The 23,478-nt window shown below is 44.6% G+C and overlaps 1 protein-coding gene across 1 annotated transcript; it reads right to left on the reverse strand.

The window, feature by feature from the left end:
* Window positions 1–463: 463 nt before the first annotated feature.
* On the reverse strand, window positions 464–23,134 carry LOC122173073 (maestro heat-like repeat-containing protein family member 2B). The gene is made up of 19 exons (XM_065571824.1): window positions 22,933–23,134; window positions 21,848–21,888; window positions 21,398–21,539; window positions 19,716–19,768; window positions 17,021–17,128; window positions 16,546–16,665; window positions 16,172–16,294; window positions 14,342–14,494; window positions 13,511–13,537; window positions 13,063–13,185; window positions 12,571–12,650; window positions 11,947–12,082; window positions 11,683–11,778; window positions 10,701–10,805; window positions 6,147–6,270; window positions 4,582–4,691; window positions 3,770–3,922; window positions 2,485–2,639; window positions 464–695 (listed from the first exon to the last, which is right to left on the reverse strand). The coding sequence occupies exons 3-19, from the start codon at window positions 21,438–21,440 to the stop codon at window positions 464–466; spliced, it is 1,941 nt and encodes a 646-aa protein (XP_065427896.1). The 5' UTR covers window positions 21,441–21,539; window positions 21,848–21,888; window positions 22,933–23,134.
* Between the last annotated feature and the right edge of the window lie 344 nt (window positions 23,135–23,478).

A 23,478-nucleotide genomic window follows, 5' to 3' on the forward strand; every position in this document is an offset into this window, starting at 1 on the left:
AACAGGAAACAACTCTGGGAACAGCTCCTGCACAGCTTTGCTCGACGCCAGTGCCGACACCACCTCAAAGATGGCACATGTTGCCTGAAAGGAGAGAATGGTAAAAACTGAGATCTCTTCCCAACACCATCACACCCTCTCTCCCCTTCTGAGATCTGCTGTACGAAATTCTCACTTCCGCCAGTAACTTGAATGACTGCGAGCAACTCGCTTAACTCGCGGCTCAGTTTCCCACATCTGTACAAATGTGGATGACCTACCAAGGCATGTTGTGTGTCCTAAGGAATATTTGCAAAGCACTGTGAGAAACCTGGTTCAAAGACTTGCTAATTGCCAGATGTTATTAAGTAAATCAGCCACGTACTCTAAACCTGCCGTATTTGTTCCACAGACAGCAGAGCTGGACTCAGGGAAACAGTATATCAGAGGAGAAGTGCCCACACAGCAATATTATACCACACTTCTAGCTTTGCATCAGCAGGATTGTCACAGGGCAGAGGAAAGCCTGAAAGACGTGTCTGTCTTTACTTACTGAGAGAGGTTCAGCAGCTGCCCAATCCCTGTCGATTTCAGTCTCTGAGGTGATGCGGCCTTCTTGTCTTGTTGGAGTCTTTATCCTGTCTATCAGGATCTTTAGGACTTGAGTGGCAAGCAAGGGGTCTCCCCCCAGAGATCTCCACAGCTCAGTGATGTCACTGCAATTTAACAGAAGTTACATGTGACCCCTGGACACTTTTGTGGCTCAGACTGAATACGTCATATTTAAGTAAAGACCAAATGTTCTCCTTGCCAATGATGAGAAAGTTAGGAGTACTGTCCTCCTTTAACGCTCCTCGTGTTTAAATATTGAGTTTCCAGTTACAGAACTAGGTTAAGTGACCTAGTATAACTGCAGCCTCACCATTAATACTAGACTTCAGAAGGACAGGACACAGAGCGCCAACCTCAGTTCCTGCTTTCCCATTTTCCAGTAAATATGGAATCATGAACATGTGGCTACAAAGATCTAGGGTTTGGAAGGCAAGTTGATGAAGGAAAAGCCATATTCCTACTAACTGGTATGATATAGCACGGCCAGAGGACAGCAGGAGAGTGATAGATGGGAGATATGTAAGCCCCAGGATGATGAGAGGCTTAGTCCCTGTAGAGGGAAGAGAGGCTGCTACAGATTAATTAGAGCACCTGAAACCAATTAAGCCAATTAGAGCACCTAAAGCCAGTCACCTGGTAACCCCCCCCCTGCTTCAATCAGACAGTTGGAGGAGTTGAAGCAGAGTGGTTTGGTGATGAAACAGAGAGAAGTTTGGAGGAAGCAGTTTGGAGAAGTGCTGTGGCGGGCCAGAAGACCAAGACCCTAGGTAAAGGGAAACCCGGCTCGTGCAGAGCAGAGGGACTCCACAGACACAAGGGGTTGGGAGAAACTTGGCCCAAGCGGAGAGAGGGCAGGAAACCCCACAAGCTGAAGGGCCGGAGAGGGAAGTAGCCCAGGGGAAGGAATCGCTAGTTCAAGTGGTTCACTGCTATCCCTAGAGCCCCTGGGCTGGGACCTGGAGTAGTGGGTGGGTCCAGGTCCCTCCCTCTCCACTCCCCTTTTCTGGGACACTAATGGGACAGTTGATACCCCAGTTCAGGGGTGAGAAACAGTGCCCTGCACCCCCACAAGAGGAGAAAGTGCGGGACACAACATAATAGTGACGGCAATTTGCCACACTGGACATACAACTATGAGACCAAATATTCGTGGCCATCCTATGTCCCCTTCACAAAGGGTGTCCCTACCCTCTGTTTGCAAGAAGCTGGGACTGGGCAACAGGGGACGGATCACTTGACAATTACCTGTTCTGTTCATTCTCTCTGGGGCATGTGGCACTGGCCACTGTCGGAAGACAGAATACTGGGCTAGATGGACCTTTGGTCTGATCCAGTATGGCCGTTCTTATGGTCTTAGATTCCAGCACTGATAACTGATAACTCAGTTAGGGATCTTTAAATGAAATGATGGATCTGCTTCCAGTCCAGTTTTAAGTACCCAGGACAGCAACTCTATTCTAGCAGCCACACCCTGACTGATACCAAGCAGAGGTCTGATGATAATATTGGCTCTATTCTTTGTAATCAGCCAGGGATTTGGACTTGAAGCTGTCATGCTACCAGGAAACCAACAGCCACTGCTAATTTCCAGAGTGAGGTCAATTCAGGTGTCTAGAGAGGTAGATGTTTCCAACAATACACTCCAGTTATACCAGTAAAGATAGGTCTTTAGGATATCAAAGCAGCTATTAATTAATGGAAACAGAATGACACTTAGTTTCTCTCCGCACCCCACCTTAACATGTTCTTGGACTTTCCTGTAGAAAGACCCAGGCTATTAACCTTTAGGAATTATCCCAAACTGTCTGCTGCTTAAATAAAGCCCTACATCTCCCAGTAAAGCGGTGGGATCCATGTTTCACCAAGATAAATGCAATAGGTAGCGGTATATACCTGTCCATCGGCAGAGGTTGGCCGAGGAGGCTGGAGATCACTGTCTCTAGGTCACGGTGAGCTAAAATGGACACCGCCTCCACCAGGAACTGCCTCAAGCTGCCCTCCTGGATAGCAGGCATGTGGCTATATATTATAACCAGGATATCTGGCACCTGGAAGGAACAAAACCAGAAAGAAATGTCCCTTTTTCTTTCTCTTCATTCATTCTACAAAACCTTTTTTAGAAATTCTTCACTTCAAGAAACAAATGTTCAAATATGTCTGCATAAATTTAACCCACAAAAATTGCCCACACTTGGCTGTAAAAACGAACACTGACACACACATATACATACCAGGTAATTTAATGTGGTGGTGCCCAGCTATGCATTAAATAAACCAGTTCGCATGCATAAAAGAAGGCTTTGCTTGCCCACATTTTGCAGGTGTGATTTAAGCAGCCAAATCTGACCAGTTGCCTCGAAGAATGCGGAGTTCATAAACAACCACAAGCACAAAATATGCAAGTGCTTTAAACACAGTGTGCAAATGCCTGGGACTATGAACAGGTGATGACCTCTCATAGTCACTCTTGGCCCTTCACATCTTCAAAACATTGGGCAAACATGGCAGTTCTGCTGCGAGGGTTCCCTGTCCTGAGACCTTTCACCAGCCTTGTTAGAAGATTTGTGGAGTGCTCCTTTCATCTAGCCCTAACGCACTGGGCTCCAGAATAAGGCATATAAATAGTGGATCCCAAAGACACTATAGTTTTCTCCCTCCCTCCCCCCTTCTATTCTTAAAGGGTACGTCTACACAGCAAAAAAAATCCCACAGCAGTGTAAAAGTGTAGCTGTTCCTGCTCGGGCTGGAGCCCAGGCTCTGAAACCTGGCAAGAGGGTGGGTCTCAGAGCCCAGGCTCCAGACTGACTGGGAATGACCACAGTGCTATTTTTATCCAGGTAGCCCTTAGCCATAGGCCTCCTAAGAACTGGATGCCTCCAAGTGCCAGTCATTCTGTCTTCTTGTATTTTCCCCAGAGTCTGTTTTTTCAAGCCTTTCTTGGCTGAATACTGTGGCAACAAGCTAGACAAATAAATAACCAACCATCTTCCTTTTCCCTTGGATTATCTCTGTCTACTGCGATTGATTCTGCCATTGCCTGTCTTAGGGTAGGAACAGAGATGGAATCGACTCTATGTCCGAGGGGGAGAAACAGCAAGATTTTTGTTCATTACACATAAGGGCAAAGATCTAAAAGCCTAGAGTTTAGGCAGAAAACCTCTCCAGTTTCCCGTTTTACCTTGTCCAGCATGGCATCTCCACACTCCTTCAGGATGATCTTCATCCACAGTCCAGCTGCCGTGGCACAGGTGGGGCTGGCAGACAGCATACCACCCAATGTGGCCTTAATAAAGTCTGTGGCCTGTTCTGAGGGAAAGTACTCACTCACAACCTGGGAACAAATCAAAAACAGGAGAGACTGCAATGATGTCTGGCTTTTTAAAAATGGAGGCCTAATCTCTCTATGAAAAGATATATGCATCAACAAATTGTCAATGAGCCTCATGTCTAGCGAGCCATTTGTGATTACAATTCTCTCTACAGTCTATATATGACATTTTTGTATTCTACACTAATGATATCAGGTTAGAGGCAAAGCCTCTGTTGCACAATTAGCACAACATTGTACTGGATATGCAGGAGGTAAGTTTCCAGTTTGTATTCTCTGATATACACTGCATCTTTTTACAACTTATAAAATGAAGTAAAGAGAGGCATGCCCACAAATATAGGCTAAGGCAAACCCACAAAGTGACAGAATGAAGACTGGGTGGTTTCTAACTAACACAGTTTTTTCTCATGGATGGCTGGATAGGTACATGTGTGCGCAGCTGCGTGCGTATTTTCATGTGTGTGCCACATGCTGTGGAATCTGGTTTTTACATGGCATTCATAGCACACATCTATGAAAAGCATCTTGCTGGTTACTAGCAATGAATGCCCCGCTCCCACAGCTCACTCCAAGTACGGAAAGGCATCATAAAAGCTTAAATGTAAAATGAATAGTGCCCCGTCACTAGAACATCCGCACAAGCTTTTTGAGTCAGTTACCCTGGCCATTTTGGAAGATGCCTGAAACAGAGCCTCCGGGTCTGGAGCTGTTAGTGCTTCACGGAGACATCTCAGCTCCTCCGCCGCTGACCCCAGGTTCATGGACTGGCCTGGAGTGGAGAAAAGGAGAAAAAGTACTGTAACGATTAATGAAACTGAACCTCTATTGCATGGATATTCATATAGAAGGATCCATGTGCTATGCTGTTATCAGCATAGTGTAAAATCTTGGCCCCATCAAAGTCAATGGCAAAACTCCTGTTGACTGTAATGGAGTCGGGATTACACCCTAAATGTCTGAAAGTTAACAGTAGTGGTATGTTATTGTGAATGATACAGGATTGAACAAGCACTGTATTTAGCTTGGAGCAGCTTTCTGGGTGTGTCTGGTTTCAGTAGCCTCTCTGCTCTCAGTATTTAAATCTAATCTCATAGTCAAGTACAAGTCATGCAGATAGATCTCAGGTTCCAATGTAGAGGTGAATCCCTCCACCAAACTCTCATTGTAAAAGAGATGGGGCTGGACAAAAACTTCGGCAGGAAACCCAGGCTCATCAGTCACTTCTAAACAATGCTGGGATTTCTATCTTGTACATGCAAAGATTGGAGTCCCTTCTGCTGTTTCTGAATCACCAACACTGTTTTTTAGGACTGATTAATAATAATTGGAAATAAGGTGACCAGATGTCCCGAGTTTATAGGGATAGTCCCGATTTGGGGGGTCTTTTTCTTATATAGACTCCTATTACCCCCCACCCCCTGTCCCGAGTTTTCACATTTGCTGTTTGGTCACCCTAATTGGAAATGGCCTTAAACGATAACCAAGCCCTATCCCTTTACATCTAACCATTAGGTGAAAAGAATATCCTACTCTTTCACAGAGGGGAAAATGGCCTACACTTACTCCAGTAGCTTTGAATGCTCATGACAGAGGGCTGCTGGAAGAACTTTTTGTTTAAAGAATTATTCCAGGAAACCCCTCCAATACAGCCAGTGGCAGGGTAAAGAGAATGAAAATGTTCAGTACCAAGGGCTTGTCTACATGGAGATAGTCAAGAAAGCTAATCCAAATTAATTTTCAAATGCATTAGTTAAACTTCATTAAACACCTATGGGGACACACTTATTTAGAATTAAAGGGGCCTTATTTCAGGTTAGTTTCATTCATGTAATTCACTAAAATTAATAAGGGCCATTTTAATTCAGAATCAGAGCATCCACACATGTGTTTAATGCCACTTTAAATTTACACCTTTAGTTCATTTGGATTAACTTTCCTTAGTGTCCCTATGTAGACAAGAATTTAGCAGTTATCTACCTGTATGCAGACCATTTATTATTTGTACAGTTCCCAAAAGTGTGCTAGGCTCTTTACACATCATAATCTTCTCTTCTAATGAGGTATTTACAAGATGCCCACCATTCTGTTATCTAAGTGCTAACAGACAGGACAGAAAGAACTAGACAGGCAGAAAAATGGACATTACAACAGTGAAAGAAGGTGAAGAGTTACTTATACCTGCTAATGGTGAAGAATTACTTATACCTGCTAATGGTCTCCTCACCTTGTAAACAGAGAAGGCAGCTGATACAGTCAACCACCCACTGACGGGACGTGGCCAGTGAATCACAGCTGTATGGTGCTATTAGTCCAATCAGAGATCCAAACCGATTAAAAGTTTCCTGAGTCTAATTACAAAAGAATGAAGAATGAACATTCTCCAGCTGTACTAGACTTCACTTGCCATCCTTATTGTTGATACCAGTCAGCTCTGTGTTTTTGGGGAACCAGGGCGCAGTATCTAGCCTGTGTGACTTATGAAGGACACCCCTCACCCCGTCTCTGTTTGAACCAAAACCGATCGGAGAAAAGGCTTGCAGAGAACAATGAAGGGCATGGGGAGACACACCTAGACCCCCCCTGACAAGGGTGACAAGATTAAGACGGCTCCATTTTTGCATCCAGAATGTAGAACAGAGACAACTCCCCTAGCCTCATCTGCTTGAAAGATGGGATAGGGATTTGCATAAAGAATGAGGAATGGGGAACCGCACTGAACTCTGGGACTAGAAAAGCAGGGACGCACTGCATCATGGGAATCCCTGCTCCAGATGCTAATGAACTTACACCTGCACACACCCAGCTCAGCAATTATCAGAGCAATTCTAGTAATAAATCTTTGATTGATATCCCAAAATCCTGTAGCAGCCTAGTTGCCTTGCAAGCTCCCTGTAAGAAAACAACATCCATAGCCAAGAGTGATCAGCTCCTATTGTCTAGCCCAGGGGTCGGCAACCTTTCAGAAGTGGTGTGCCGAGTCTTCATTTATTCACTCTCATTTAAGGTTTCAGGTGCCAGTAATACATTTTAACGTTTTTAGAAGGTCTCTTTCTATAAGTCTATAACATATAACTAAACTATTGTTGTATGTAAAGTAAATAAGGTTTTTAAAATGTTTAAGAAGCTTCATTTATAATTAAATTAAAATGTAGAGCCCCCCGGACCGGTGGCCAGGACCTGGGCAGTGTGAGTGCCATTGAAAATCAGCTCGTGTGCCGCCTTTGGCACGTGTGCCATAGGTTCCCTACCCCTGGCCTAGCCTAAAGAAAATCCTTGAGCCATCAGTTTACCCATGAACAAATCTAGTGTTCTCCCTTGAGCCATTGTATTTTCTCTACAAACCCCCCGACCTATGCCCAAGTAAGGGTTCTGATGTATAGACCCAAACTCTGCATCAGTTCCATTGGGATTCCATCTCCTGATCGTGCTGGGGGCTCTGCCTGTCTCTAGCACTCAGGACCCTGAGCTACCACCATCACCTGGCAACCCCGACCAGTTCAAGCCTCATGGAGTGGGGGAGATCCGACTCTCTCTGTTTTCTTTTCTACCTCAGGTGTTAACCTTTAAAATGTAACTGTTCTGTTGGTTTAGCTCCTTGTGTAGTTATCACTATTATTCAATAAATAACTTTTATGGTTCAGCTGGTTGCTTCTCTCTCTCTCTCTCTCTGAATTTTACTCTTTTGTGTTTTTAGCTTCCCCCATTTACTCTGCAGCAACGCTTCTTGCACCTAAGCTAAAGATCCCTGCAGTGCCCCAAAATACTGTGGGGTTTGCTCATCAAGTGTGTTACTCCCAGTACAATTGTAATGTGAAAGTGTGATAGGGATGTGTTAAACTTGGGGCACATAAGGGAGGGGCAGCTGAAAGTGCTGTTCAACCCAGCCTATGGAGACCAGGGGCACATAAGGGTACCAGCTTGAAAGTGCTGCTTAACCCAGCCCACTGAATACAGGGACATATGAGGGGATCACCAGGGGAGTGCTGATTGACTTGCTCTGCTAGTGTGTGTGTGTGTGCGCATCTTCATCTAGTTCTAGTTATTAGCCCCGGGGAACCTAGGTCCTGCAGGATAGCTCCATTGGGAGCTCCATTGGGAGGGGACTTGTAGAAAGAAGGAGTAGAGCTCCATATGAACACACAAGTGACATAAGCAGCATATTAACAGAATTACAGAAAACTCCCCCTCCCCCAGAAGAGTAACCCTAATCAATGAGCCTACCCAAAGTGACGGGCACATCTGATAACATTGTGCCTCTGATTCCTGTACTGAACTGGGTAATGCACATTGGAAAACATAATCCCAATTGTACATACAAACGGATGGGGTCTAAATTAGCTGTTATCACTCAAGAAAGAGACCTCAGAGTCATTGTGTACAGTTCTCTGAAAGCATCTGCTCAACATGCAGTCAAAGACCATAACAACATGTTAGGAACCATTAGGAAAGGGATCGATAATAAGACAGTAAATATCATTATGCCACTGTATAAATTTACAGTACCCCCACACCTTGAATACTGCGTGCAGTTTTGGTCATCTCATCTCAAAAAAGATATGTTAGATTTGGAAGAAATACAGAGAAGAGCAACAAAAATGATTAGGCGTATGGGACAACTTCTCGTACAAGGAGAGATTAAAAAGACAGGGACTTTTCAGCTTGGAAAAGAGACGACTAAGAGGGAATATGATAGAGAACTATGAAATCATGACTGGTGTAGAGAAAGTCAATAAGGAAGTGTTCTTTAGCCCTTCACATAACACAGGAACAAGGGGTCACCCAATGAAATTAATAGGCAGCAGGTTTAAAACAAACCAAAGGAAGCATTTCTTCACACAATGCAGTCAACCTGTGGAACTCATTGCCAGGGAGATGTTGTGAAGGCCAAAAGTATAACTGGGTTCAAAAAAGAATTAGATGAGTTCACGGAGGATAGGTCCATCAATGGCTATTAGCTAACATGGTCAGGGATGCAACCCCATGATCTGGGTGTCTCTAAACCTCTGACTGCCAGGAGCTGGGGCTGGGACTGTCCAACGGGGGATGGTTCACTTGACAATTGCCCTTGTTCTGTTCATTCCCTCTGAAGCGTCTGGCACCCACCACTGTCAGAAGACAGGATACTGGGCTAGATGAACCATTCTTCTGGGGGATCCAGGATAGCCACTCTTATGTTTTATGTTCTTAACTGATTAAATAGAAATTCAGCGTTAGCATCCTGGGAGCATAAGAACCAAGAATGCATTTGTGACACTGGCAGACCAGTCAACCTGTGTATGACCCATAATAACTTAACAAGCGGCGCTTCTACTGTATCAAGACAGTTCACTTGCATGTGAATTTCTAAGAGATGTATTAGTCTAGCAATCATCAACTCATTCAAAAATGAACAATAGAGGCTAAGTGTATTTGTCTGTGTTTATCTAGACCCGGTTAGAAGTTTCACAATGTAACCAAATTAGCTTGTAGATGCTAATTCCCTTTCATGTCTTAATTGCCTTAATTATGTATGCAAGGTGTTCAGTTAACCTTAAAATCAAAGCTGTAAGACACTCCAGGAAACCAATCATTTCTACATTATCTTCAGCTTAACTATCTGTGTTATAATGGAAGAACGGCTAATTACCTTATGTGAAGGAATGTAACTAGTTGACTGTGTTAATAGAATGATAATAGAAGATTATCTTCAAAGCAAAGTACAACAGGTGATCTGCATTGGGGGAAGGTCCTTCTGTGACAATTTCTGTGAGGTCGGCTTGTCAGCCTGCTAGAATAGCTATAAAAGAGAAGGCTCGGGCCTGAGCCTATCATCTCTAGTCTGCTTAAACTCTGAACAGGGAAAGTGTAAGTCATAGGACAGAGATTTTCCAAAGAATCATTTGGAATAACCTGGAAAGTGCATGGAAAAACTAACAGACTTTACATCTAAGCTGCCTTTGGATTCTGATCTGTTGGGATGATTCCAGAGAGACTTTTACAAACCAGCAGTTTATTCCATCACTGTTGTGATCCTGAACTAAGAACATTGAAAGTCACTTGTATGGATATTGATCATTTAACCATTTGTAACTCTCTTCTTTCTTTTAACAATAAATCTTAGATTTAGTTATTAAGGACTGGCTGACAGCATGATATTTAGGAAAGACCTGAGATTCATATTGACCTGGGGATAAGCATCCGGTCCTTTATGATCAGCGAACCTCACATATGGTGAGCCAGGTTTTCAGTAACCCCTCACTATATTACACATAGAATATCAGGGATGGAAGGGACCTGAGGAGGTCATCTAGTCTAACCCTGTGCTCAAAGCAGGACCAATCCCCAGAGAGATTTTTACCCCACTTCCCTAAATGGCCTCCTTAAGGATTGAACTCACAACGCTGGGTTTAGCAGGCCACTGCTCAAACCACTGAGCTATCCCTCCCCCTTCTTCCAAGACTTGGATGTTTAGATGGGAGCCAAGGTCTGGACTGCCAAAAGGAGACTGCATTTGGCATCTTGTTAAGTAGGGTGGGAGCTCTTCTGTTGTTGACTTGGTGAATCTAATGATAGAATAAGCCATCAGTTTGGGGGATTGGCTGCCCTCTACTTCTTGCAGTCTGCCCGGAGTGTGGTCACAGCACTGTTGTGTAAACCTCTCTTCTGGAAGCAGGGGGATCTTAGTCACCTTGAGATCCCAGCTGCCGCCCTGGAAGAGTTTGTCATGCATTTGCATGGAGTGTCACATCTGATATAAGCAGGGAAGTCAGCTCAAGGAAGAGTAAGAGGCTATACTCACTGTGCTATTAACTGCCTCTTGATAGGCAGTCAGCAGCTGGGTGCTGGCCTGCAAGGCCCTTTCTCTCTCCCACTCCTTCTCTGAACTGAACCATGGCCTTAGTAGCTGTTGGTAGAGCAGGGGAATGGACAGAGTTAGTACCAGAAAATCCCTCCCAAAAGTTCCTCTTCAACAGGTTTAATTGTCACTAAAATCCCTCTCCAAAGCATCTGACCTCGGTGTAACAAAGGAATTACATGTCTAACGGAAGAGTCCCTTAGATATATAAGTCCCAGGGACCAGATTCACCTCTGGTGATTGAAGCCAAAGGAGTTACATGAGAGATGAATCTGGGCCCGTGTATGTGATGTCTGCTGTAGACTGTCTGATGGGAGCTGTCTAGCACTTTGCATGCTGTTTGATGTCTGCTGCTGTGGTCTGTTTCCTGGGCAACTTCTCCCACGTCGAGTGGCACAATGTCAGAGAGGAGCATTTCTTTATATTAATTTGAATAACAGCAGAGAAGTCCCCCCCCGCCTTTTATAACTTCATTTTTATACTAAAGGTGCATCAAACTCCCCACCCCTCAGCTCTTCAAGATATTCTGTTCATGTCGGAGGAACAGGAAGTCTCCTCTGAATGAGTTTCCATACACAGGGCTTAACTCAATAGTAATGAATTCCTCTTAGAAGAAGTGATCAGTTTCATCTGGTTCTCTTGGATCTGGCTACTGCCGTGGTGATTTTCTTGCCGGTCCAAGTAGTGTCAACTCCATTGTAAGAACTCAATCCCAATCCAGCCCTGGCATAAAATGGCATAGCTTCCGTGGATTTCAATGGGGCACATGCCCACTTATCACAAGGAAGAATGTAGTGCTTTCTCCCTAAAATTAACTCCGTTGTGGAAAACTCCTCCACAACTGAAGCTTGACCCCCTAAATCTCTGACTCTTCCCTGCTGTAACACAAGAAACAATCTCCACCGTGGTTCAATGGTCTACTCACTTCAAACATTTCCTGGAACCAGTCTGCGGTTGGTTCTTCCTCCAGCAAAGTCTTCATTAGCTTGCCAAGGGCTTCCACGGACCCTACGTACAGTGACTGAAACCAGAAGAGAAGGAGTGAGGCTCAGCACGGATCATTTGTGTGTGTGGGCCGGGGAAAGCTAACCATAACCTTGCCAGGGAGGCCATGTGTGACTGCCATCACCCAGTGCCTGCTGGGCAGAAATACAGTGGATGGTGCCAGAGGAGAATTGTTGTCACGTACCTGTATATGCAGAGCATCCTTTGCTGTCTCGCCTTCCTCTTTCATCTTCTCCAAGGAAGGAAGGGGAAATAAACTTTTGAAACACTCATCAAGGAGCTCACGGTTTTCCTCCAAGGTCAAAGATGGTTTGAGTTTGCTGGCAGAAGAAAGATAGGGAGAAAAGTCATGCATTAGACTCAGTACCACCTCCAAGTAAAAGAGTGGGTCCAATGGCTAGAGAGTGCCCCAGTCTAGAACCCCAAATGCAAACAACCCTTCACTTTGCAGCTGAGCACCTCTTTGTACCTCTATTAAGTATTGGCTCATCTAGAAGTAAAGCTAAAGCGTCAAGTCCCCTTTTTAGAGAAACCCACAAGCTTCCTTCCCCCTGCCAGCTAGCCAGACACCTCCCTCCCCAGCTGAACTCTCCTCCATTGTACCACATGCCCCACAACCTCCAGTCTTGTGTCTTTCAAGCACAAACCTCCAAATGGACACATTCAAACCCTCAAGAACGAAAGTTCTGCTGGTGAGCAGCATGTGACCCAAACCCTGCAGGCATCAGACTGCTCCCAACCTGACACTCCTGAATTAACAAATAAGAAGTCATCACAGTGCCAGGAAACATGGCAGAAAATAGCCTACCTCAGATGTCCAATGGCAAGAATTGCCTTGTAGCGAACTGGAGATGCCAGGGAATCCAGTGGTTCCTTTTTAATGAAGTCCTGAAATGCATTAATAGGGACATAAAAAATGGGAAATGGATTTGAAAGGCAGAGAGGTCTTCCTCTCACACCCTGAAATAGGGCCATATGCCAGACCTGTAATAAACAGACACCGGGCTCAGCAGGCTCTCCGCCTCTGAAATGGACCGTAGGGCCATCTGCAGGCTATACGGATGACAAAAAGATAACTCACCAGACACAAGCCATTCCTTCCAGTTACAGCCCACAATATGTCAGCATCCCTGCCAAGCTCAGAGTGGACCCAGCATTCGGGGTGCCATGCAGTAGCTCATGAAACTGCAGTAGTACAGTCACAGCCAATGGATAAAATAACATCTCCCTGGAAAACCAGTCTTATTGCATTACAACAAACTCCTTTGTACTTCAGTCCTCAAAGCTCCTCATCACTCACCAGCATGTAGCCAAGGAGCTCCTGTTTGTAAGAGAATTCGAACTCCTGGAAGTCTCTGGTCTCCAAGATGGCACAGCTAATCTCCGTGACATTCTGGATGAGGGTTAATTTTAGGTACATGTCCTACATAATCCAGAAGGAGAAACAAGAGGATGTGGATGAGAAACTGAGAGAAGAACCAGAGTCCAGAAGATAAAGATCAGGAATTAAATCTAGCCTCAGGAGAGGAGAGCGGTGTTCGCAGACCCCAGAAGGCAGAGGACCCCAGCTCTGCACCCACCTCAGAAGAAAAGAAAACCCAGGTTCATCAAATAAATCCAGGTCCACTTACACCAGAGCAGCCAGGACTCCTGCTTGATGTAGCAAGGAAATCAAGCTCTGTGCAATTTAAACAAGCAACTTGTGTATAGAAAATGCAAGAGCTGAGAGCAGATTATTTAGAATTTACCTTGTTGGTAACAGTGATGCCCAGCACCTGAAAAACAAAATGCAAAACAGCTCTTAGCAATGTATGTCCAACATAACACACATCCTCAAAATGTCCTGGCTGGTGAATATGGAGCAGAGAGAAATCACTATTGTTAAATCTTCCAAAAGGCAGGAAATGTATCCAGAGGGGGTGTTTTGCAGAGGTCAATATCAGGGGCCACACTACATAATATTGGCATTTGTGAACTACTAGAAGATATCAGTTTGGTTCAACTGTTTTTGACAATGCCTAAGTGAGAGTCTCAGTCGGACAGGGCAGAATTGAATGGCAAAGTGACGTGGAGAGGTTGCACGGAGATGAGAGTCAGTGCCAGCAGTCAGACACCTAGGAACAGAAATAAGGAGCACACAGACAAACAAGAAGACAGATAAGAGGTAAGGGAAGTAGTGTGTCCAAGAAACAGAGTGACAGCAAATCAACTAAATACAAGCTAGCACTAGTCTCTCTTGGGTAGCGAAAGATAGCGCTAGATACACATACATATTAGGGGAGTTAGAGTGTTATTCTGAATAGCCTGAGTCTGAATGCATCTGAATTACTGGGTAGCTGTGGTCTACAGAATTTCAGAAGAATATAGAGCAACTAGAGAAAATACAAAGAAGAGCAACAAAAATGATACAACATGTGACAGCTCACGCTCCGTCCATTACAGTTTTAAATGTGAGTTATGTGACAAATTATTGCTCAAAGGAGAGTTTTAGAAAATACAAGCCCTCTCTCTATAAACTCAGAGGCAATGCTATAACTTCAGAGTAATGCCCCTAACACTTAGCACGCAAAAGCTCTTACCCGACAACTGGCTCTGTAATGGTGAAGGATGTTCCCTGTGATGTCTGCCTCTACTCGGGAGAGAAGCTGGTCTTTTGGAGCATGAACAGCCACGTTGCTGTATGTCAGCATCAGGGTGCTGCGAGTCTTGCTTCTTTTCCCATGGTGGTAGTCCTAGACAATCGGAAATGTCACTAGAGACAAGTTCTTGAGATTTGTTTTGCCTTGGAATTCTGATCTGCTGCTGACCGAGGAATTGCTCACAGCAGCAATGGCAGTTTGCACTTGCAAAGCTCTTTTCAGCCAAAGATCTCAAACCACTTGCAAACAGTATTTAAGCAATATAATAACTGTGTGAGGTAGGGAGTTATTAGTATCTCCATCATTCCCACGGGTCACTCTGACACAGAGAGCCTAAAATGCTGAACCTACAGCAGTGAAGTACATGGGAACTTAGTCGTTGACACTGGTGGGTACAAGATCAGGCGCTAAATGTCTTGCCTAAGGCTGCACAGTGAGTAAATGCAGAGCCAGCAATGGAAGCCCAGAGGCCTAGTCTCCTGCTCTATCCTTTAGATCAGTGGTTTTCAACCAGGGGTACTTGTGTACCCCTGAGGGTCTGCAGAGGTCTTCCGGGGGTATATCAACTCATCTAGATATTTGCCTAGTTTTAGAATCATAGAATATCAGGGTTGGAAGGGACCTCAGGACGTCATCTAGTCCAACCCCCTGCTCAAAGCAGGACCAATTCCCAACTAAATCATCCCAGCCAGGGCTTTGTCAAGCCTGACCTTAAAAACCGCTAAGGAAGGAGATTCCACCACCTCCATAGGGAACCCATTCCAATGCTTCACCACCCTCCTAGTGAAAAAGTTTTTCCTAATATCCAACCTAAACCTCCCCAACTGCAACTTGAGACCATTACTCCTTGTTCTGTCATCTGCTATCACTGAGAACAGTCTAGATCCATCCTCTTTGTAACCCCCTTTCAGGTAGTTGAAAGCAGCTATCAAATCCCCCCTCATTCTTCTCTTCTGCAGACTAAACAATCCCAGTTCTCCCAGCCTCTCCTCATAAGTCTTGTGCTCCAGCCCCCTAATCATTTTTGTTGCCCTCTGCTGGACTCTTTCCAATTTTTTACATCCTTCTTGTAATGTGGGGCCCAAAACTGGACACAGTACTCCAGATGAGGCTTCACCAATGTCCAATAGAGGGGAACGATCACGTCCCTTGATCTGCTGGAAATGCCCCTACTTATACAGCAACAAGGGCACATTGTTGACTCATATCCAGCTTCTCATCCACTTTAAACCCTAGGTCCTTTTCTGCAGAACTGCTTCCTAGCCATTCGGTCCCTAGTCTGTAACAGTGAATGGAATTCTTCCATCCTAAGTGCAGGTCTCTGCACTTGTCCTTGTTGAACCTCATCAGGTTTCTTTTGGCCCAATCCTCTAATTTGTCTAGGTCCCTCTGTATCCTATCCCTACCCTCCAGTGTATCTACCATCATTTTACAACAGACTGCCTGCAGTTAAGCAGAGAGGAGCACAATCTGGAGCTGGGGTTCTCTCAAATGATTTGTATCGTCTGATGTCTCATGGCTTGAGCGCCCCTCCCATGAACAATATGTGGGAACGACATCAGTCGCTTGCATGGAAAAGACATCAGACGATAAAAATCATTTGAGAGAACCCCAGCTCCAGATTGTGCTCCTCTCTGCTTAACTGCAGGCATCACGCAGAATGCATACATTGGGGGACAATGCTAGCTGACCAGAGCAGACACTACTGCGGGGTTGCTGCCCCTGCTTTAGAGGGAGAGAAAGTTTGAGAGAAGCCCCTGGCTCCTTTACCTTCAGGTGGCCGATGAACCCAGAAATCTTAACCTTGCTCATTGCAGCCCCAAACTCCTGAAGTGCGTTCAAGGTGAGGTCCAAGTGGCTCTCAGCAGAGAATGCGAGGATGGAAATGACTCCCTGTCACCCAAGAAAAATACTGGTTAGGATCTAACCAGGTGCCTGATAGACCCACGAGTCCGTTCCTTTCACCTGAAGTGGTATAAAGTGCCAGTGAGGCCTGAGACACATGGGGAGCGGGGGCTGAGTGAAATAGCAATGAAGAGGATATGAAGCAAAATGGCATCTGTCCCAGGCCAACTCAGAGCTGAGCCCCACAGGGAGCATTCAGGGATTACTTGGTAAAGTGGGGAGAGGGACAGAGTCCTCACCTCTCTCTCAGGGGCTTCCGTATAATCTGTTGTCGTCAGAAATTTATGAGTCTGTGATTTAACGTGGTCCAGGTCCTGACAAACTGCTAAGGACGTTCCTAGTGCCTTATACAGGAAACTCTGAAAGAAAGAGACCAGCCATGAGATATCAGTAACACAACGTGCCTGTCAGTACAGACCCAGCTCAGCAACACTCAGGAAGGAACAAGATAGCCAAGTCCAAGCATCCCTACTGCAGAAACATCCCATCATCTAGCCCAACCAGAGAACCAACAATGCAGTACAGACAAGCAGCCTGTCCAAGCAAATATTGGAAGGGCGGGTGGGGGGCAAGACAGCAGGGAACAAGTAAAAACAAATTTTATATGCAGAATAAAATATAAAGTAATGAAGCCTTGAGAGAAGCCTTATGCAGCCCCCCAATCAGAATTTCAAGGGAAATTAACTAGAAACTAAGCCTTAACAGATAACAAACCTTCTCTTTGGAGGGGCTGGCATAGCCGGCCATCTGCTGGCTCAACTCAAGGCTTATCTGGCTGCTCCAGGCACTGTCACCTATCATCTCCAGAGATGTTCTTAGGAACTGAGTGTAAAACAAGAGTTAAAGCAGATGGTTAATTGCAAGAATTTGGGGGTTGTTGTGGGGTTTGTTTGTTTGTTTGTTTGTTTGGTGTTTTTTTTCTTCCTTGTTCTCTGTTGTCAACTTTCCAATATTCAGGTGTCATGGGAAGATTATTTCCCTATTGAGAACTATAAACATCAACAACCCAGACTTCCTCTGCCTGTTGTTCTTTAACCTTTGCCTGATGATTCCTCTCAGTCTCCAAACCCAGATGGACAGTGAATTGGAGAATGAGATGGAGCCAAGAAATCTGACCATTGAGGAGTGATTCTATAGTGGATGGAGAATGGGTCTAATAAATTTTGAACAAAGGGCTCTGGACTATGAAGGACCAGGCACCTTCTCTGAAGTGTTATGGACCCTTTATGCCACCTCCCGAGGGTCCCCAGGATTGTGAGGTACCTCACTACCACCTGCCCTTAGCATGAGGAAGCCTCCTCTGTGCCTGCCACATGTCAGCTCCTGACTCTGCCAGCCACAGGAAACACAAGCACGCCCTTCTCACCCCATCCAGGCTCCACTGTCCTTCTACAGGTAAGCAATCAGTACAGTCCAACTGCCGAGCCCTCTGTGCATCCCGAGAATGTCCAGCCCCTGTTCCACTGGACACTCACAGAATTCATAGGTTTGCTACACACCATGTCACCGGTGTCACCTCAGCATCATCACTCCATTTAACACACTTAGATACGTTTAGAGTGAAAACAACTATACTTCACTTTGATACGTTTAGAGTGAAAACAAGTAGAGTTTAATTCACAAAGGTCAGAGATTTGAGAAGCAGCAAGTAAAATTAATGTAAACAAATGGTTACATAAAAATAAAATCATAACACACTTCTAGAGCTTAAACTTAGATAACCAAACATTCCCCTGTCTCACAAAGGATAGCTCCCCCAAATCTCTCTCCCAGCATGAAACACCCAAACCAAATGTGATCCTCCACTCATAAGACAAGCCAGCTGGCAGTTCGTCCAATAGGTGAAGGATACCTGGTACAGGATACCTCTGGACCTCCAGATATAGTTCCAAGCATCCATTGTCTTCACTTGTAAACAGGGTACCCCCTATTGTTTGTTTGTTTTTCTTGTATCGAATCTCCTCTGGAGACTTTGCAATCACTTGATTAGAATGTTGCTCTATTGATTAGCATCCACTGTGAAGAATTACTCATCTACATACAGCCATTCAGGCAGATAAGCATCTCCTGCCTGAAAGAAACTTGTTGATCACTTTCTGGTGACCAGCCCCAACTCACAGACCTTAAAAGCATAAATTTCAGTATACAACCATAATGCCTTATATATTATCCATCCAGTCACTGTGCAATGATTATGATGATCCGTGTGGCACAGGTATCCAGTAAAGGCTTTACATGACACCCTTTGATTATATGGAGATCAGATCCAGGGAATCCTGGTAATCCTATGCACTCCTGTGGCCTCTGCCACTGGGTACCCAAAGGGCCTGGGGTCACACCCTCAACTCCCATTGAAGTCAGCAAGAGGTTAGTAACTCTCAGCACTTTGCTGTTTCAGGCCCGAATTTTGAACAGCAGCCAGAAAATATCAGAAACCTCACAAGAGAACCTAATCTTCTTTGATTTTTTAGCCCAAAGAATTTCAAATGAGGCTGGATCTGGAATGGGAAATTCTAGAGTGTAATCCAACCCCAAATGGAACTCCAAACCTTCTGGGGCTTATTTGTCATTAGGTCCTTTCCTTTCATTTTCAACGCTCACCATAAAAATGTTCCTTGTCTGGATTTACACAAGGCTGTAAAGAGCTCTTTCTGACCAGAAAGGCTTCTCCATGAGATACGGTTACCAAACCTTGTCTTGTCTCTTTTCCTTTTTGGGTTTCTCAGAGCAAATTTTCTTTTGAGTGGCAAATAGAAAAAAAGAATCCTTTAAATGTCCCCCAGTGATGCATTAGCACCATTAGCATGCTGGTTTTCTGGTTAAGTTTTGTGTTGTTCCCAGTGGTAATGCAGAGTTATTTATAACTAGAACTGGTTGAACAATAGTAAGTCCATTTCACAAAACAAGTGGGATTTTTTTGTTTTCTTGATTTTTCAACACACAAATGAAAAGCGAAAAAACAAAAAATATTTTGCTTTTCAAAATCAAAAATGACCATTATTCAATTCTTTGTTTTCCCTCTTTCCTTCCCTTTATCCCTCGTCCCCATGCCTGTTTCCCCCTCTTCCACTTTGTGACTGAAAAAGCCGGAGAGGGGAGGAGACAAACAGGAAAGCAATTGGAAAAAAAAAAACCCAAATCAACTTCAGTTTCAAAAAACTAAACATTTTCTATTTGGGTTGGGGTTGCTTTGTTTTGTGTAAAAAAAAAAAAAAAAAAAAAAACCTGAAAAATTTGAAAATGTCCCATGAAAATAAAAAAGGCCATTTTTCACTGAACAAAAGTTGCAAATGAAATGGTTTGACCAGCTCTGCTTATAATGAATAATTTATCATTATTCTTTCCCCAGCTGATACATCTGGAGGGGGGAGGGAGGGCTGTGACAATACAGCTGAAAGCCATCTTGTACCTGAAGCAGCATGTGCTCCCACCGTTCATGGTCCAGGGAATTCTCTGTGTTTCCTATAAAGCAGGAGGCAAAACAATAACGTCACCTAGGTTAGCAAGAAGAGTCGTCCCAGGTATCTCCTTTGCAATCAGTCCTTCTAAAACTCCTGGTCTGCCAAGCTGTAACATACCTGGGCTTTCAAGGCTAAATGGGACCTATGCCAACGTTCTTTGTTGGACCAACAGAAAGTATCATGTTATGTACCCTGCTGGCATTTTTATTCAGGGTCAGTCAACCCACCAGGAGTGAGATGCTGAGCACTCCCAATTCCTGGTGACTTTAATGGGAGCTGAGGGTGCTTAGCACATCACAAAACTGTTCAGCACATCAGAAGACTGGGTTTAATGTGAATACAAACTTTTCCTGCATAATAAGAGATTCTGGACTTGACCCTAACTTGATGTAAATCGGTGTAGCTTCACTGAAGTCAATGGAATTATACTGATTTACATCAGCTGAGAATCTGGCCCTGTTTCTGAAGGTCCAGCTCTAACCTACCCTTCTTTAATGTCGGCACAATGTAATACTGGGGACTCTGTACAGCAACAACAACTAGGGAAGATACAGCTCATTTCTTAAATCTTTTTTTGAATATCAAACCCACTTGAACATTTTGGGGTCCGATGTTCCTCAGAAAGATATTGGCTTTGTGCTCCACATAGGGTCTGTCATACTCCACAGAGACTGTACTGGCACAGCTACGTCATTGGAGCTCTGCTGGCATAACCCCATAGTGTAGACAAAGCCGACACCAGGGGTCGGCAACCTTTCAGAAGTGGTGTGCCGAGTCTTCATTTCTTCACTCTGATTTAAGGATTCGCATGCCAGTAATACATTTTAACGTTTTAAGAAGGTCTCTTTCTATAAGTCTATAATATATAACTATTGTTGTATATAAAGTAAATAAGGTTTTTAAAATGTTTAAGAAGCTTCATTTAAAATTAAATTAAAATGCAGAGCCCCCTGGACCAGTGGCCAGGACCCAGGCAGTGTGAGTGCCACTGAAAATCAGCTCGCGTGCCGCCTTTGGCACGCGTGCCATAGGTTGCCTACCCTTGGCCTACACTGACTGAAGGGTTTTTTCCACAGAGGTCAATAGATTCATACCACTGTAAAATTGGTGAAAGACATTTTTAGGCCCATAATACCTAGATTCTACAAAGGGCACCCACTTGGCCAACCTAGCTTTTATGGCTCGGGTTTCCTTACAGAAAGAAAAACTCTGGGTTTTTTAATTGAATCACCCTTGAAAGTAAACATGGGGTTTAATTTTCAGAAAAATTCAGTTTCCAAAATCAGACTATAAATGTAACTCCAAAATATTTCACTAACCTCCAGCTTCATGTGTATTCAACCTAGCAAAGGTGTGGGGGGAACTGCTGTAAAATTTCCATTCAGCTGAAACCTTCCTGGCCTGATTCTGCCCTGATTGAATTGGCCTCAGTGGTTAAACTCTGGATTTACCCCAGTGATTCACAGTTATCCAGGTGAAGGAAAAGTGAGGGCCTAGAAGCCCAATTTCAATTCCCCACTGTTCCCATGTACTGCAGCAGGAATGGCACAACACATGTCAATACGGAACTGCATTTTGTGGCTTCCCTTCTATTCTCCATGGACCGCACTCCTACTAACCAGCACTTTACCTTCAATGTACTGCAGCAGAGGTGGGATATTTAGTACCCACATCTCACCCACTGCTGCGTGGATATTGTGGTGCAGGGCCTCAAGTAATTGCAAGGCAGCACATCCATGTCCTTCTCTTTCGTAAGGGGATGAGGCTACTACCTGTCAATGAGAGAGAAAGAACAGGCTAAGTTTTGTCAGCACAATACCAGTTTGTTCCTGAAGGAGGGAATAGTTCAGACTCTCTCATTGTGGAGACCATACAATAGCGTTGTTGCTTCTACTGCAGTGTCGTCCTGAAGAAGAAAGCATTCTAGCTAGTATGAGGTTGCAGAACAGTGTGTCTCAGGAGAGGGCGGAGAGAGAGAGATCCAATCATAGACATTCCTCAGCCTGTCTATAAGCATCTAGCTATAAAACTGATTTTTATAGTTAACTGTCCCACTTCACATTTCTCATGGTCTACTCACCAGGAGTCGTGCCAGCAGCCCCTGGGGTGTAGGGAGTTTCACTAGGGAAAGAAACAGACTATCATTAATTATGCCAGGTTTTGCAGAGAGTCCTGCTGATACAACAAGGAGTCTGGTGGCACCTTAAAGACTAACCGATTTGTTTGGGCATAAGCTTTCATGGGTAAAAACCTCACTTCTTCGGATGCATAGAGTGAAAGTTACAGATGCAGGCATTATATACTGACACATGGAGAGAAGGGAGTTTCTTCGCAAGTGGAGAACCAGTGTTGACAGGGCCAATTCAATCAGGGTGGATGTAGTCCACTCTCAATAATAGATGAGGAGGTGTCAATTCCAGCCAGCTGGCTGGCTCATTACAGAAGCAGCTTTTCCTCTCCTGGAATTGACACCTCCTCATCTATTATTGGGAGTGGACCACATCCACCCTGATTGAATTGGCCCTCTCAACGCTGGTTCTCCACTTGCGAAGAAACTACCTTCTCTCCATGTGTCAGTATGTAATGCCTGCATCTGTAACTTTCACTCTATGCATCTGAAGAAGTGAGGTTTTTTTACCCACGAAAGCTTATGCCCAAATAAATCGGTTAGTCTTTAAGGTGCCACCAGACTCCTTGTTGTTTTTGTAGATACAGACTAACACGGCTACCCCCTGATACTTGAGTCCTGCTGATGTTATTCACCTATCCATTTCCAACGTGCCCACCAATGTTGAATACAGCTGATAATAATTTGCATTTCCATAGTGCTTTCAGTCTGAGCATCTCAAAATGCTTTACAAACAGGAATGAATTCCGCCTCACAGCACCTCTATGAGGTTGGCATTAATTACTCCTTCATTTCACAAGTGGGGAAGCCGAGAGAGAAAGATCAAGTGATTTCCCCCAAGATCACATCAGAATTTTGGTGGCAAGCGGCGAACAGAACCCATGTTTTCTAGCTCCCTCCCATGGCCATGTTGTAATCACAAGACCATCCCTCATTCATTTTAGCCTCCTGATTGCAGACGAGAGAACTGGAGCAGACTGAACCTGTTCATTTCATAGGGCCTGGAGAGAATAAATGAAAGAGTTTCTGTTATAAACCTGGTCCACTGTAGTCGAGGCAAGCAGCTTCTTCTCCTTCCTGCTGCTTTTTCTTAGCCAGTTCCCTAAGGCATCTGCAGAGAGGCTTCAAAGTACCAGTGTACTGAGCTGGCACCACATACTCCAGAAGCCTTGGCCATAACACCTGCAGAGAAGAGCGAGACTGTTCAGTACACAGCTATTTCCATTCCCCCACCTCCAGTATCCTGCTGTCTGAATCCCTCCCTGTCATGTAGCTTCTCCTTTTATTCCTCACTGACCCTTCCCTAACCTATCACCCCATCTCTCTCTCCCCATCATCTCACTCTACCTGTCCGGTGCCCCCGCACTCTGTCTTTTAAATACACTGCCTTGTTTGGTGAATCCTCTTTCCCTGCATTAGAGCATTATGGAGCTATTTAGATAGCACCAGAAACTCACCCAGAACTTTACAGACCTATGTAAGGCACAGCCCCAGCCCCAATATCTGTTCAGATCCAGGATCACCAAATCTAAATTTCAGAAGGGGGGGTTCAGACAGTGGAAAGAATTAAGAGAAGATCTCTG

This window comes from Chrysemys picta, chromosome 17 (genome assembly GCF_011386835.1).
Source record: "Chrysemys picta bellii isolate R12L10 chromosome 17, ASM1138683v2, whole genome shotgun sequence".
NCBI lineage: Eukaryota > Metazoa > Chordata > Testudines > Emydidae > Chrysemys > Chrysemys picta.

Coding starts and splice junctions, on each gene's coding strand:
- LOC122173073 (XM_065571824.1), bottom strand. CDS start 21,440: ATGTGGGTACTAAATATCCCACCTCTGCTGCAGTACATTGAAG. Junction 19,769..21,397: donor TCTGCTGCAGTACATTGAAG/GTAAAGTGCTGG, acceptor CCTGCTTTATAG/GAAACACAGAGAATTCCCTG. Junction 17,129..19,715: donor GGGAGCACATGCTGCTTCAG/GTACAAGATGGC, acceptor TTTTACACTCAG/TTCCTAAGAACATCTCTGGA.